Source organism: Lactuca virosa, chromosome 2 (assembly GCF_052849685.1).
Source record: "Lactuca virosa cultivar CGN04683 chromosome 2, Lactuca_virosa_CGN04683_v6, whole genome shotgun sequence".
NCBI classification, from domain to species: Eukaryota; Viridiplantae; Streptophyta; class Magnoliopsida; order Asterales; family Asteraceae; genus Lactuca; species Lactuca virosa.
The window spans coordinates 186,045,915-186,062,119 of NC_136427.1; the positions used below are offsets into that span (position 1 = coordinate 186,045,915).

Sequence of the window (16,205 nt, forward strand, 5' to 3'; positions counted from 1 at the left end):
AATCAAAACATGTGATGGTTTTTTGTTGTAGAGGGTGGTATAAAATTAAAATTTTATAAAGTATCAACAAATACTAAATGTCGAGCGGATTCAAACGGATGTGATGTTCTAGTTTGAAGTATCTATCTTTATAAACAGGTTATAACCTAGTATAAATAATATAGCTATATCAAAAATATATCTGCAAAAAAAAAAAAAAATTTGATTGCATAAATTTATATTTCCAAAGGTGCATAATTATTATATAAAATAATTATTTCTAAATCTCACAATTAATGAAAAAAAATAAAATTTTACAATAAAAAATAAAACATTGCATTAATAAATTGAAACTAAAAATTAAAAATAACATAATAATAAAATGAAAACACATAAACAGAAAAATATAAAACTTATCTTTTCGCACAAAAAACCATCAAAATATGTAAAAATTGATTTTGTTGGGTAGATACTATGCAACCCGTGAACAAGCCATACAGTCCCACGCCATCTCTAACCAAACTCACTCACACATTACACACACTAATCGCTACTTTCCAAATTTGATTATCCACCACTAATTTCAAATCAAATCTATAAATCGCTGATCAAATGCATCGGAGAAAACCAATTTATCACCCAATTTCCACATCACGACTCGTTATCTCGATGGCTATAATCTCCCTCCTCTTAATCTCTCTTCTCATTTTCATTAACCCCACCTCCTCCGCCGCAGCACGCCACCGACGCATCCATCCTCCGTCTATTAAAAACGAACCATCATCGTCCGATCAGATCCATCAGGCTTGCAAGGCTACGAGGTATCCACAGCTATGTGAATCTTCACTCATCCGGTATCCAAAAGGAAATGCAATGGAAATCATTCAATCGGCGTTATCAGTCTCCTCCGAGAACCTCCATGCTGCTCAGTCCATGGTGCAATCGATCCTCGAAGCATCCAAAGGCCTCATCAATCACACCTACGCCGCTAAAAACTGCATCGAACATCTACGAAACTCAGACTACCGACTCAAATCAACGGTCGAGGCGTTGCCACGTGGCAAGATGAAGGATGGACGTGCTTGGACCAGCGCCGGATTGGCCTACCAGTACGACTGTTGGTCCGCGCTCAAATACGTGAACAATACAAAAATGATCAACGAAACGATGTCGTTTCTGAACACGTTAATCGATTACACCAGCAACGCTTTAAGCATGATGATGGCATACGATGTGTATGGCGACCAAACGGCGTCGTGGAGCCCGCCCAAGACGGAGAGAGATGGATTCTGGGAAGGTGGTGGTGGCTCCGGCGGCGGCGATGGACCACAATTAGGGGTTCCGGCGGGATTGAAGGCGGATGTGACTGTGTGTGAGCAAGACGGCGAATGTGATTACGAGACGGTGCAAGAGGCGGTGAATGCAGCTCCGGATTGGGGTTCCGGGCGGCGGTTCGTGATTTGGGTGAAGGCCGGAATTTATGGGGAAACGGTTCGGGTCGGGTTGGAAAAGCAGAACGTGGTGCTTTTGGGGGATGGGATGGGCAAAACCGTAATTACAGGGTCTTTGAACGTAGGCCAACCTGGACTTTCAACTTTTAACACAGCCACAGTCGGTAAGTCACACCCTACATTCGATATCTTTAATTTACTTAATTTAACAGGTTTTTTTTTTTTTTTTTTTTTTTCATAAGTTGGATAAATTTAGGATTTTATATTTCGATTTATGTTTTATTTGGTTTAATTTTTAAAATTTGATGTTTAATTATTTATTTATAAACCTCCTTTTTTTATGTTGCAGGGGTAGTCGGCGACGGATTCATGGCAAGCGGTTTAACGATAGAAAACACCGCCGGTCCCGACGCTCACCAGGCGGTGGCGTTCCGCTCCGACAGCGACCACACCGTCATCGAAAACTGCGAATTCTTAGGCAATCAAGACACTCTTTACGCCCACTCCCTCCGTCAATTCTACAAATCATGTCGCATTCAAGGTAACGTCGATTTCATATTCGGAAACTCCGCCTCCATCTTCCAAGACTGCACAATCCTGGTTCGTCCCCGTCAAGTGAAGCCGGAAAAGGGGGAGAACAACGCCGTGACTGCACATGGCAGGATAGATCCGGCGCAGTCAACGGGATTTGTGTTCCGGAATTGTTTGGTCAACGGGACTGAAGATTATATGAGGTTGTACTATAGTAACCCTAAAGTTCATAAGAATTTCCTGGGAAGGCCATGGAAGGAGTTTTCGAGGACGGTGTTTATTGATTGTAAGCTGGAGGCATTGATTACGCCGCAGGGGTGGATGCCATGGACGGGGGATTTTGCTTTGAAGACGCTGTATTATGGGGAGTTTGAGAATAGTGGGAAAGGGGCGGATTTGACGGGGAGGGTGACGTGGAGTAGCCAGATTCCGGCGGAGCGGGTGGGTGTGTATTCCATCGGAAACTTCCTTCAAGGGGATCAATGGAAGGCCACGTGTTCTTGATTGGATTGAAGTTTCCGAATGCTAGTTTCTCCTTTTTGTAATTTATTAGATCAGATTAAATTCTATTCCATGAAGAATTATTAGCTTCAGTGGTTTTGGTTTTTAGCAAATCCCAGAGGATAACTTCACATGCGAATCATTTTGATTTCTTGGTTCTTTTATTAAAATTAAATAATAATAATAATAATAATAATAATAATAATAATAGAAACAAGAAAAAATAAGACAAATTTAGCATAATTATATAATTATTTTCCAAAAAACAGTTAAAAGTTAAGAAATTATTCAAATAGCAATTTAAGGCACGTAACACTTAATGGGCTATGATTTCGTTTATGGACTCTGATTTTGTGATTTCCATGAGCCTATAAGATTTAAAATTTGTGTACCATCTTAAAAATCAAAATTATAGTAAAATTTTCATCTTTAAAACCATTTTAAAATTCATAAATGTAACATAAACGTTCAGTTATCGTGTTTTGTTAGTTTAAAAAATGAATATTATTAAATAGTATATGATTTTGAGCATTGACTTCTAACAAGATAGTTTTATGAGGATTAAAGTAAAACTATGTTTAGAATCATTCGAAATGTATTGGAAGTCTTATGAGATTCCAATCAAAAGTCAAATATTGAAATTAACGAAAATGTAAAATTTAAGTTGGAAATAAGTAAAAATTAATGTTATTGAAAGTTGTAAATTATCTCGTTAGAAACGTTTAGGCGAAAATCTCATCGAAATCCGAGTTATAATGAATAAGTTATGAATTTTTAACGGATTTTCCTGTCCCGGTCTGTTAAAAATAATAATATTAAAAATAAAGTCAAAATTAGCCAACGGAGTCTAAACGAAAGCTGTAGAGTATAATCTCACCTACGCGTAGATATAAAGAACGTCGAAAACGGAGCTCATATGCGAAAGTTATGATTTTTTGAAGATTTGGGCACAAAATTCGAGAAGCTTCGCATACTAGGCTCGGACTCGGCCACGTACAAGCCTCGCATGCGTGACGCGTGTCCGACTCGTGGCGCGTCCGAAGGTCGGAAGCGAGCCACCTCGCCTGCGCATCCGACGCGTGCCTCGCCCTCGCATTTGACGCGTGTCCTCGCCTTCGCTGCTGACGCGTGTCCCCCCTTCCCTCCGGATCAGAAGCCTCGCACCCTATATAAGGGGAGGTGCGAACCCTCCCGGTTTTGGTTGGATTTTTGCACACTTTTTCACTTTAAACCTTCTTTCAAGCTATTTTACATCCCCCGAAGCCCCGGGATCATACCTAACACCCGAAGAACGTTTCGAAGTGCCCGAAGACCCCGAGAAATTTATCTTTTCGGTTTGAAACTCAACCCTGGCAAGGCCCGGTTTTCATTAAAGCTTCCGGATTTCATCAAATAAAGTTAACTATAGAAACGAAGTGTTGCCCAAATTACTATTTTAACCTCCGGTTATTTCACGGTGAGTTTAATATAGGGACAATTGCATGTTATGTGTTATATGTGCAATGTGCTTTCCCGTGTTATTATGATAATGAACTATACCTTTGACCACGAAGTGAATGACTAAGCATCACTTGGGTATTGGTATGTAGCCTTTGACCATGAAGTGAATAATTAAGCATCACTTTGGCATTGGCAGAAGGATAGGTAGGGCTGAAAGCCTGTAAATTGCTAGCCAAATGAAAATTCATAAATCGTTTATTGTCTATACCACATGGGCTGAAGTCTTATTAATGTATATCAAGTTGAAGTTGTTATGTCTCATTGATTGTAAATCTTTGAGTTAGATTATTCGTTGATATGGAAAGCATGGCATATGATACTCATCTGCCTTTGTTGTTCTTTGTCCCCTTGCTTCTGTCATGTTGATATATATATATATATATATATATATATATATATATATATATATATATATATATATATATATATATATATATGGCATAACGTTATATTGTAACTGTTATTGAACTCACTAAGCGTCACTGCTTACCCCTCTCAGTGTTTAATTATTGCAGGTGATAAGCATCCAATATAGTTATGTATTGTTAGAAGATGTAGAATAGATAATATTATAGCTTTTGTATTTAGTGTATAAATTCCTGGGAAGTTATGTAATATATAAAACTTTGTAAAAACCTCGTTAGTCGATTTGTATCCAGTCTTTTGTAACAAAACCATATATGTTAAATATGTTTATGAATATGCATGTAGCATGTTTGGAGTAATAATGTTAAGTATGAAAGGGGTCATTCAGTCATGGTATCAGAGCAGTAGTTTAAGTGAACTAAATACCACGGATTGGTATTTAGACTTAAACCGTTGGAAGTTCAATATATGAATGGATTCATTAGGAGTATATGTGTAACATCCGGATTTTCAGGGACATTATTGTGTATGTTAATCTTGAGATTGAATGAGGGACTCGACGAGTTGAGGGACCAACTCGCCGAGTCGAGTCGAGTTGATCGCGTGGATTTAATGAGTGGACTCGACGAGTCAGAGGAGGGACTCGCCGAGTAGGTACTGGGCAGAGAAAACCCTAAGTTACGGGGTTGGAGCCTATTTAAAGGAACTTATGACCTTGGATGCGCCTCATATCTCCTGTGAGAAACCCTAAATCGCCATTGGAGCCATAGGCGAGTTCTTGTGATGAAATCAAGTAATTTGGTGGGTTTTATGGAAGGAAAAGAGCATGATTCAAGCAAGGAACGAGATGGGGGCTGTGGATCTAGCATTTCTTCACATGTGACTGCTGTAGGAGGTATAATCTTGCATCCTTTCATCTATTTTGGTTAGACCTCATGATCTTGGGAGTTTTAGGGTTTAACTCCCCTTCTTTTGTGCTTATGAGCTAAGTGAGACATGATCTGAGGTGGGAAACCTCAGATCTGAACCTTGTGAGGTCCTTGGAGACTAGGTGCCTCAGCTTTAGTGGTCCAAATGAGGGTTGATGAGCAAAAACCTTCATAAAGAGCATGTATTGGCGTTTTGAAGCAATAGCATCATGTATGAACGTAAAGATCGAAGCTTTACGTAATTATTGAGCCTTGGGATGATAGATCTATAGTTTAGAGTGATAGATCTGGTTGAAATCGTCTGAATGAGTATAAGTCGGGATAGACTCGCCGAGTCAATGATCCGACTCGACGAGTCGGTTAGGGTTTCCTGACCAGACTGAGTCGCGAACTAACTCAGCGAGTCGTGTGGTCGACTCGACGAGTTAAGCTAGATCTTCATGAGATTTCGGAGAAAGTGAGTGGACTCGACGAGTCACAAGGGTGCACTCGCCGAGTCGGGTCGAATCTGGGCTGTAGACTCGAGTTTGACTTCTGTTGACTTTGGGGTTTTGGTCAACATAAGTGATAGAGACCTTGGAGGGGTAAAATGGTCTTTTACCCACTTCAAAGAGTTAGAAAAAGAAGGAATCGCCTCCGGTTATCGGAGTCGTGAAAAGAGTATTAATTATAGATATTCATCCTTGTGTTAGGAGGAGGCTAGTTCGAGATCCGAGCGCGAGGTTATTTGTTCACCTGCTAGCCGAGGTGAGTCTTCTCACTATACATTACCTAAAGTGGTAACTATGTGCAGACCGGAGGGTCTTATGTGTTATGTGTATGTTTGAGTTTATGTGCATTGTGATATATGTATGCTATGTGTTATATAGACCGGACCGGAGGGTCCAACGACTTACGAGGCCAGAGGGTCCTCGAGTAGACCGGACCGGAGGGTCCAACGATTTAGACCGGACCGGAGGGTCCAACGAGCTAGACCGGATTGGAGGGTCCAACGAGCCACGGGACTGGAGGGTCCCGCTGAGACACATTGACCGGAGGTTCATACCGAGTTATAGCCTCGATTGGCTATGTGCTGTATGTGGTATTTTGGGGAACTCACTAAGCTTTGTGCTTACCGTGTTATGTGTTATGTGTTTCAGGTTTTCTCAGGATCGCGGGACGGAACCGACTTGATTGTACACACCAGAGAAAGAGTTATGTTTTGAGGATCCTGAATTATTAATGGAGTTGTGCTTTGTAATTTGAATAAACGAGATTTCTATACAATATGTTATGAAAAGTATGCGATTTTAAAATGAAAAATCTGTTTGAAAAATTACGATGTTACAAGTTGGTATCAGAGCATAGGAAATAATTAAGTGGAGTATTGGATAATGATAAATCTTAATATTTTAAAGTACTAAGCTACTTCAAAAATTTTAGAGCATTAGTTTAAGCGAACTAGGAATTGTAAGGATTTCTAGGCTTAAACTTGAATTGCTAAGTAATGATGGTACGATGTGTGCCTAGTATACTTTAGGTTGAATACCTCACTTGCTATAGTGTGCACTAGCATACTTTAAGGGAGATGCCTTATATGCTAATATGTGCTAAAAGATAAATAAAATACCCGAAAGCTCGAGCACGACTTGGAGATACGTGGTGTCACTCTTTCGAAGCATCCATGTGTCGATAGAACTGTTTCAGTTTCTTCTATTCCATTGGCATGAAACTTTTCGAAGTGATAAGGAGACTTACGATAGTTGACATCGATAACTTCATAAATAAACAGTCAAGGGATATCATAAAATAAAATCTATCAAGTGATACCGTAAATAGTGTATTAATACCTATAGAGTGGTGTTGTACATTCAAATTTTGTTTGATGAAATAATAACACCTTTGGAGGAATGTTGTGTGTTCAAAGTACATTCAGACGAGATGAATGTTTTGGTGTAATCCATGAAGTTGTTCCACCACTGATCAGATTGAAGCAGTGATTGCTTACAGAGTTAGAAGAGCTGAAGATGGTGATAAATACTTCGACAATATCGAAATTGATGTTGTGCAAGATTTAGAAGAATTCAATGAAGATCAAAGGAAAGGCTAACAAAGTTTCCAAACTCAATAGGCCAAGAACTTGCCTAACATTGTGATGTAGTATGCAGTTCGAGTAGTGTGGTAAGAGATGATATGTATCCATATACAAGATGCTCAGACTTAGTATTTAATAATACTGAGTGACAGCTGACTTCTATCACATCCTTATGAAAGTTTCATAGTGTGTTAAGCCGACTTTAACATACATGATTAGGATGGTTGTGAAATGCTGAATGACTTACTAGTTAGAGTAAGATAGACTAGAAGATATACACTCATAGTATTGTATGAGAAGAGATGTTGCTGTTAGGAATGACATAGAACCAAGTCGAAGCTAGTAGAACATGCTGAGATGCAGTTAAAATGTAGACTTCCTAGGATAGATTCCTATGAAGTATACTTAAAAGATACACCCATGAGAAGAAAATTTTCTCATATAAAGGAATGATGATGTCATGAAAGGATAATGAAATGAATAAATGTGCATGATAACTTGCATGAGTTAGAAGATGATGCAGATAGTTAGAGACCGTTTGTCTCCACACTACTAGAGTAAATTCTGGTATAGTATATCTTGTAAAGTAGACACTACCCGAGAAAGAATTTATATGAAGAATTTGGAAGTAAAATTCCTATCGACCTAGGAAAAATATTAGGATATGCTAGATTGAGCTTATGCATAAAAGGATTTTAGAAGGTGAATTTAAGAAATCCAAGATATGTTTGTTAGAAACGCAAAATCCCTAGTTGAGTCTAAGAGAAATTGTTTTATGTACTTGTTTGAACACAATCAGGTGTGATAAGTTGCCTTGTGAAAACTTTTGTATGGTGACTTGGGAACTGCGAGACAATACTTGGGACGATTATGAGTAGGTGTGAATAGTAGTAGAGGCCTATACTACTGGAAGCACATGACTCACACTTGGATCAGGGAAAGTCACAAGGTTACCAAGAAGCTAGAAATTGATTTCGTTTTTGTTCGAGTATGTCATTTCCTTTGTTTTGGTGATGACTAAGAAGATGATTTTCATTCAGACCTTAGTGGTCATAGAGAATCGAGTCCGATTAATATAAATCTGCGAAGTGAGTTGATTGGTTCAGAGAACCATGTTTCGTGTAGCGACGAAATTTCAATCGGAAGATTGAAGAAGGAGATGGTCGAGGTAGTCGATAAAAGTATAACAACCTTCATTAAAGGATTAAGCAACCATTAGCTAGAAATGCTACTAGTTATGAAGATATTATATCACATTAGAACATGAAGGAAGGTTTCTTCTATGATAGTGTTTGACTAATAGAAATAAGAGTATGATTCGTTGTGTGTCTTTTGTGTTATGAAATCAAAGGTCATTAGAATATGACCATTCGATTTGTTGTTGTAGCAAAAGTGATTACCTTATCTTGGGTTGAGTCTATAAACAAAATTTAAAAAGGATTAAGAGTCTGCAATGAGAATTGATTTTTCTTTAACTCAGAGATTAGAACCGAAGGCCCAATAGAGAATGAAGAACGAGTGCAGATTTGAGCACTGCCATCAATTAAGCAGTTTGAAGAGTTTGACAATCGTTTAGTTAAAGGTCATACATTTCAGATTACCATAGAAGAGGCACACGAGGACCCGAAGGTTGTGACTGGTTCATTTCTCGTCAACTCTAGACCTGCTCAGATCTTATTTGATTATGATACCTCAAATTCTTTTGTGTCTCATGAATTTGCGCATTCTTTTCAAATTGCTTGTTATACATTCGCCCAATCATTTCATGTAGATACCTCGGGAAGTGTATCATTACCTGCTGATAAAGTCTATAGAGATTGTGTCATAGAAATTGAAGGTTATAGTTTTCTAGCTAACCTGATTCCTATCTCCTTGCCCAACTTTGAAATTATTTTCGGCATGAATTGGTTGTCAAAGAACCGCACATAACTCTTATGTTACGAAAAGATGGTACGCATCCCTATCGAAGGGGGGGAGGTCCTATTTATGTCTACGGTAAACAAAGACTTAAAATCTTAAAAATAATCTATTTCCTAGAAACCCGTAAACTTATATCGAAGGGGTATTCTACTTATCTAGCCTATACAATTGATATCTCAAAAGAGGAGAAGAAAACTGTAAATGATATTCCCGAATATCCTGACGCTTTCCCGGATGATTTGCCTACACTACCCCAGATAAGCAAGTAGAATTCAGAGCTGACTTTATGTCTAGTGCTGCTCCAATTGTCAAAGACTGCTATACAGAATAATAGCGCTTGAATAATTGTCGACCGGCTGACTAAGAGTGCACATTTTCTTGCCATATGTGAAACAGATCCAATAGAGAAATACGCACAAGTATACTTGGATGAAACTGTTGCAAGACATGGTGTGCCGCTAAAGATTATTTTTGATCGTGATAACAGCTTCACTTCTCATTTTTTTTAAACACGTATGCAATATGAATTGAGGTCTCGTGTTTCTCTCAGCACAACTTATCATCCCCAGACAGATGGTCAGAAGAAGAGAACAATCCAAACAGTAGAAAATATATTGAAGGTATATGAAGCACTATATGGGCGTAAATGTCATACTCCATTATGTTGACGTGATGTAAGACAGAAAGTCCTTGGAGGCCCTAAAATGATTCAAGACACCACTGACAAGATTCAAATTATACGAGAAAGAATGAAAGCGGCCCAAGATCGACAAAAGTCCTATGCAGAAAGGAGGAGATGGCCCATAGAATTCCAGGTGGGTGATTTCGTAATGCTGAAGGTATCCCCATGGAAAGGCATTATGCGATTTGGAAAGAAAGAAAAACTAAGTCCTAGATTTATTGGTCCTTTCAAAATCATCCAGAGAATTGGTAAATAAGCATACCGCTTGGAATTGCCTGAAGATTTGGCATGTATTCATGATGTGTTTCATGTGAGGTATCTGCGTAAATGTTTAAGCATATATGATGAAACGGTTCCGTTATCTGAGGTGAAACAAGACAATAAATTAAGATATGTAGAAGAGCCCGAAGAGATCGTAAACGAGAGAACGACTGAATTACGTAATAAAGAAGTGGAATTAGTGCTTGTAAAGTGGAAACGCCATCGAGGCCCAAATTATACTTGGGAAATGAGAATGAGATAAGAGCGAAATATCCCCATTTATTTAAATCGTTGTGATTTCGGGGACGAAATCCTCAAAAGGAAGAGGTATTTGTAACATACACGTTCAATTATCGTGTTTTGTTAGTTTAAAAAATGAATATTATTAAATAGTATATGGTTTTGAGCATTGAGTTCTAACAAGATAGTTTTACGAGGATTAAAGTAAAACTATCTTTAGAATCACTCGAAATGTATTGGAAGTCGTATGAGATTCCAATCAAAAGTCAAATATTGAAATTAATGAAAATGTAAAATTTAAGTTGGAAATAAGTAAAAATAATGTTATTGAAAGTTGTAAATTATCTCGTTAGAAACGTTTAGGCGAAAATCTCATCGAAATCCGAGTTATAATGAAGAAGTTATGAATTTTTAACAGATTTTCCTGTCCCGGTCTGTTAAAAATAATAATATTAAAAATAAATTCAAAATTAGCCAACGGAGTCTAAACGAAAGATATAGAGTATAATCTCACCTACGCGTGGATATAAAGAACGTCGAAAACGGAGCTCGTATGCGAAAGTTATGAATTTTTGAAGATTTAGGCACAAAATTCGAGAAGCTTCGCATACTAGGCTCGGACTCGGCCACGTACAAGCCTCTCATGCGTGACGCGTGTCCGACTCGTGGCGCGTCCGAAGGTCCGAAGTGAGCCACCTCGCCTACACATCCGACGCATGCCTCGCCCTTGCATTCGACGCGTGTCCTCATCTTCACTGCTGACGCGTGTCCCCCTTCCCTCCGGATCAGAAGCCTCGCACCCTATATAAGGGGAGGTGTGAACCCTCCCGATTTTGGTTGGATTTTTGCACACTTTTTCACTTTAAACCTTTTTTCAAGCTATTTTACATCCCCCGAAGCCCCGGGATCATACCTAACACCCGAAGAACATCCCGAAGTGCCCGAAGACCCCGAGAAATTTATCTTTTCGGTTTGAAACTCAACCCTCGCAAGGCCCGATTTTCATTAAAGCTTCCGGTTTTCATCAAATAAAGTTAATTATAGAAACAAAATGCTGCCCAAATTACTATTTTAACCTACGGTTATTTCACGGTGAGTTCAATATAGGGACAATTGTATGTTATGTGTTATATGTGCAATGTGCTTTCCCGTGTTATTATGATAATGAGCTATACCTTTGACCACGAAGTGAATGACTAAGCATCACTTGGGTATTGGTATGTAGCCTTTGACCATGAAGTGAATGATTAAGCATCACTTTGGCATTGGCAGAAGGCTAGCTAAGGCTGAAAGCCTGTAAATTGCTAGCCAAATGAAAATTCAGAAATCGTTTATTGTCTATGCCACACGGGCTGAAGTCTTATTGATGTATATCAAGTTGAAATTGTTATGTCTTATTGATTGTAAATCTTTGAATCAGATTATTCGTTGATATGGAAAGCATGTCATATGATACTCATATGCCTTTGTTGTTCTTTGTCCTCCTTTGCTTCTGTCATGTTGATATATATATATATATATATATATATATATATATATATATATATATATATATGGCATAACGTTATATTGTAACTGTTATTGAACTCACTAAGGGTCACTGCTTACCCCTCTCAGTGTTTATTGCAGGTGATAAGCATCCAATATAGTTATGTACTGTTAGAAGATGTAGAATAGATAATATTATAGCTTTTGTATTTAGCGTATAAATTCCTGGGAAGTTATGTAATATATAAAACTTTGTAAAAACCTCGTTAGTCAGTTTGTATCCAGTCTTTTGTAACAAAACCATATATATGTAAAATATGTTTATGAATATGCATGTAGCATGTTTGGAGTAATAATGTTAAGTATGAAAGGGGTCTTTCAATAAATTACACAAAAACATAGTTTCCATAAACCAAAATTATGAATCAAAGTATCCTAAAATCATAACTCAAATAAGAATCTAGGATGATGTGTACAATCACGTCTTCGTATTGTCCTTGTCCTCTGATGTACCTGAAACCATAAAAATCAAACTGTAAGTAAAAACTTAGTGAGTTCCCCCAAAGTACCCTACACTCAAAACATATACAATGCATGCGTACATACGAGCCTACAGATTGCCTGGACCGCTCTACCGAGCCTACAATCTACTAGACCGCCTTGCAAGTCCTACAATAGTTGGACTGCTCCCGAGCCTACAACATAAAGTTGTACCGCTCCCTTGGGCCTACATTATCAACTGGATCGCCCGTGTATCTTTCCCTTCAGTACCAAGCAGGATCGTCTCAACCCAACAAAACAGTAACATGTTGACATATGAAACGATAACCAATAGCCAACAAGTATAGGTAATTATACAAATCTACCAGTCTAACATATAATCAATGAATACATGTAATCATATAGATCTACCAGTCCAACATATAACCAACATAACATCATCCTATATACCGGAATATATAACCTAATGGGTCAGCATTGGTGCCTTCGACCAACGAGTACAGTGAGGAAAACTCACCTCACAATCTGAAGGATAGCTGAACTACTCACTACTCCAAACTGGATCTACAAGTCTCATGTACAACACATAGGGACCAAGCCTCAATCTACTACTCAAAACACCCCAAATGACCTAAAGTTAAACTCGATCGCCAGATGTTCCTATGTGACCAATATAAAAATTCCATAAATGTATTGAATAAACTTAATTACTTATAATTGCCCATCTCGTCAACATAAATCATATTTAAATGTCGTTACCTAATATTACCCACCAACATTGTATAACCATAATCTTATAAATAATTACACCAAAACATATTTACATAATATTTTCCATCTAATTGATATTTTAATTAATCATATGATAAAAATATAGTTAGCCCAATAATAAAGATTTGCCTTCTTCAATTTAACTATTAGGCTAAAGGGAGTGGTAACACTCCTAGCATCTTGTCATGCCAGCTTTTTGAGTGACATCTCATTTTTTCCCATTTAACACTTAACATTAACATTTGGTAGGGAGTGGTAGCACTCCTAATACTCCAATCAAATTTATATCGACATCAAGTTTATCAAGTGATATTCACCCTGTTATGTGATCTATACATCTAAAAATAATCATACATTTAAGTGTGTTCTTCTACACAAAAATTTACCAGTAATCTTCATCGTCATAATCATTCCTGGATCTAAAGAACCTTCTAACGACATCTGCTGCAGCACCAAGAAGCATAAAAAACACCAAGGTATCAAACCCACCGCCGACTCCCACAACCACACTAGGCCCATGTGCAAAGAATGAAAACGCCGACCACCCCCAACCACCATACCCACAATTGTATCCACCGATTAGCGGTGGTGCAACCGGTGGGTTGATCTAAATATTGGTTCTGCCACCACATAAATAAACATCAAATCACTTTGATATAGAGAATATATAACCCATAAATTACCTTATATATAACCCAGAAATTACCTTGAGTTATTGATTCTTGGTGAAGATGAACGAGGTGCCGATTGATTTGGGGTAGAACCGAACGCCTGACCACCGACACGGCCGTCGGATTTTGCTGCGAAAGCTGGATCGATTGATCCAAATGTTAAGACCCCACCTGCCATTGTTACCAAAGCAAGCTTTGCCAATTGATTGTTGTCATTAACTCTGAAGGTTCATGATTTCCCACATACAAAAACTATCAAATTAAACAAGGTTAAAGTGTAATCGAAGTGTTGAGAATTGAAATTTGGGATTACCTAGATGAAGATGACTCAGTGGGTTTTGTGATGGAGATTTGGGGGATTTTTTACCAATCGAATTGCTCCCTCAGTCTCTCCCTCTTCTCGCCAAATCTGTAACGAGGCATGAGTGGCGACCCTCCTAGCGAGAGCTAGGGGGCGGTGTTCCTGGATAGCTGGCCGGCATGGCGAGTGGGTTTGACACCCCCACTCCGTTTAGTCTTATTGTAACCCAAATCTCCAGGTCCAAATACTAATTAGTCCTATATTCATCCCAATATGATTTATTAGCCCAAACTGATTTGTTAGCCCATTAATGATTAAACCTAACATCTAATACATGAGAAAAAAGAAAGTCAATCACATACCTCCAGCGCCTCCAACCACATTCACCCTTATGTCGACTTCAAACTTCCATTCTGACAGCATCACCACCTCCGGCGAAGCTTCCAACTCCAGCATACCTGAGTCCCTTGTCGAAAACAGCTCAACAACCAGCATCATCATCTTCGTAGAGGAAGTTAACAACCCAAATCATCTTCTTTTTCTAGTTCTATTTTCTTCGGTGCCCACCTAAGGCTTGATGTTGCAACCTCTTCATCGAACCTTACAATCAGTGAGGTCTAACTGACCATATCTCCATAACACTATTATTTCAAACCTATTTCCTTGTAGGTTCAAGGTAGACTCCCAAAAAGTCGACATGCGTTGGCTGAATACATCACCGGAGATGATTGAATCTTCTTCGTCAATCCCGTCACTAGAGCTTGGTAAAATTCGTCGGAAATCATACATAACAACCATTGTTGCCCGCTGGTTCTTCCTTGGTGTTACCAACATATTTCTAGTCTTCGATCAAAAATAATCTCAAAGAAAATATCATCGAAAACTATACAGCCTTACCGGAAAGACGCAAAGAACCACCCGAGAACACACACACATTTTGCAGCCTTTGCGGATTTCTGATCCTTTAACCCTAATGTATGTGTATAAAGGTCGAAAGTTATGATAAAGTGGCTAGGATTTAAACAACTTTTGAACATAATCGAGATATGCAGGTCTAATTTGAGGAACACGACAGATCGTCTGCGTTCTTGCTGAGGAATGAGACAGCAAGGTTTTGGGGTATTGACAGAAATGGTCCCTGGGGTTCATCAAGTTGACATATTAAACCCTAAATCTAATTTGTCTTACAAATTGATTTACAAAAATTACCATTTAGACCTTGTACTTAAATATTCTAATTCTAATTATTATTATCATTATTCATTGATCTTAATAATATCTTAATAATCATTTAATTTTATAAATCACATTTCAATCAATATAATTAATCTCTTTTCATCTATGAATGCCTTTTTACTAATCAACTTCACTTATTTCACCTTACAAGTTATCACCGAATGAAATCATTATTCGAATTATTTAATAACCCTATTTCAAAATGGATAGACAGAAAATGGGGCGTTACAGTTTGAAATCATTATTTCTACACAAGTGTTTAATATATAATTTTATGCATTAGACATTTGTATAATCTCATTTGAGGAGATGAAATCATAAATGAGATTGAAGAGAAGAAATCACAGATGAGATGGTGGAAATCACAAATAAATATATGTCATCTGCAGTTTCATCATGCTAAAGCAAAAATTTATTTTTATTTTATTTTATATTTTTGATAAAACCGCAAGTCAATCATAAAATCACAATCCAAATAACGAAATTCCAACCATTATGATACAACTTTGATTTTGAAGGCTATATTGATCGTTACTTAACTTTTTGGTAATTCCTTTGGTTAAGAAGGACATATATTAAATTCTCTCTCTTATTGGTTGTGGTCCCTCATAGTAACATCCGTCCAAAAGTGTTGTTACCTACAAAAAAAAGGAGGGTATTTTGGTCTTTCCAACTATAGTGACCATTTTTGCAATCTTGTTTAAAGTAAATACAAAGAGATAATTAACTCACTCTTCCATCTTCAACCTACTCACGATCTCCATCTTCAACCTACTTACGATCTCCATCTTCTTCCCTACTCA

At 37.9% G+C, this 16,205-nt stretch overlaps 1 protein-coding gene and 1 long non-coding RNA gene across 4 annotated transcripts; one reads left to right on the top strand and one right to left on the bottom strand.

Annotated features, from left to right (window-relative positions):
* The first annotated feature begins 456 nt into the window (after window positions 1–456).
* LOC145159840 (putative pectinesterase/pectinesterase inhibitor 51) lies at window positions 457–2,601 on the top strand. The gene is made up of 2 exons (XM_079078883.1): window positions 457–1,594; window positions 1,780–2,601. Exons 1-2 carry the CDS (start codon window positions 592–594, stop codon window positions 2,463–2,465), a joined length of 1,689 nt encoding a protein of 562 aa, XP_078935009.1. The 5' UTR covers window positions 457–591; the 3' UTR covers window positions 2,466–2,601.
* Window positions 2,602–12,311: 9,710 nt separating this feature from the next.
* On the bottom strand, window positions 12,312–15,200 carry LOC145156661 (uncharacterized). 3 transcript variants are annotated; one of them, XR_013736846.1, is made up of 4 exons: window positions 14,529–15,200; window positions 13,901–14,423; window positions 13,581–13,814; window positions 12,312–12,435 (listed from the first exon to the last, which is right to left on the bottom strand). It is a non-coding gene; the product is annotated as an uncharacterized LOC145156661 (long non-coding RNA). The 3 variants fall into 3 exon arrangements; XR_013736847.1 differs by lacking the exon at window positions 12,312–12,435 and having other exon boundaries at window positions 13,476–13,814; window positions 13,901–14,117; window positions 14,179–14,423; window positions 14,529–15,199; XR_013736845.1 differs by lacking the exon at window positions 12,312–12,435 and having other exon boundaries at window positions 13,476–13,814.
* Between the last annotated feature and the right edge of the window lie 1,005 nt (window positions 15,201–16,205).

Bases quoted from the DNA above. Each gene is read 5' to 3' on its own strand.
- LOC145159840 (XM_079078883.1), top strand. From the start codon at position 592: ATGCATCGGAGAAAACCAATTTATCACCCAATTTCCACATCACGACTC. The intron at 1,595-1,779 runs GTAAGTCACACC...TTTATGTTGCAG, and splicing joins TTTTAACACAGCCACAGTCG to GGGTAGTCGGCGACGGATTC.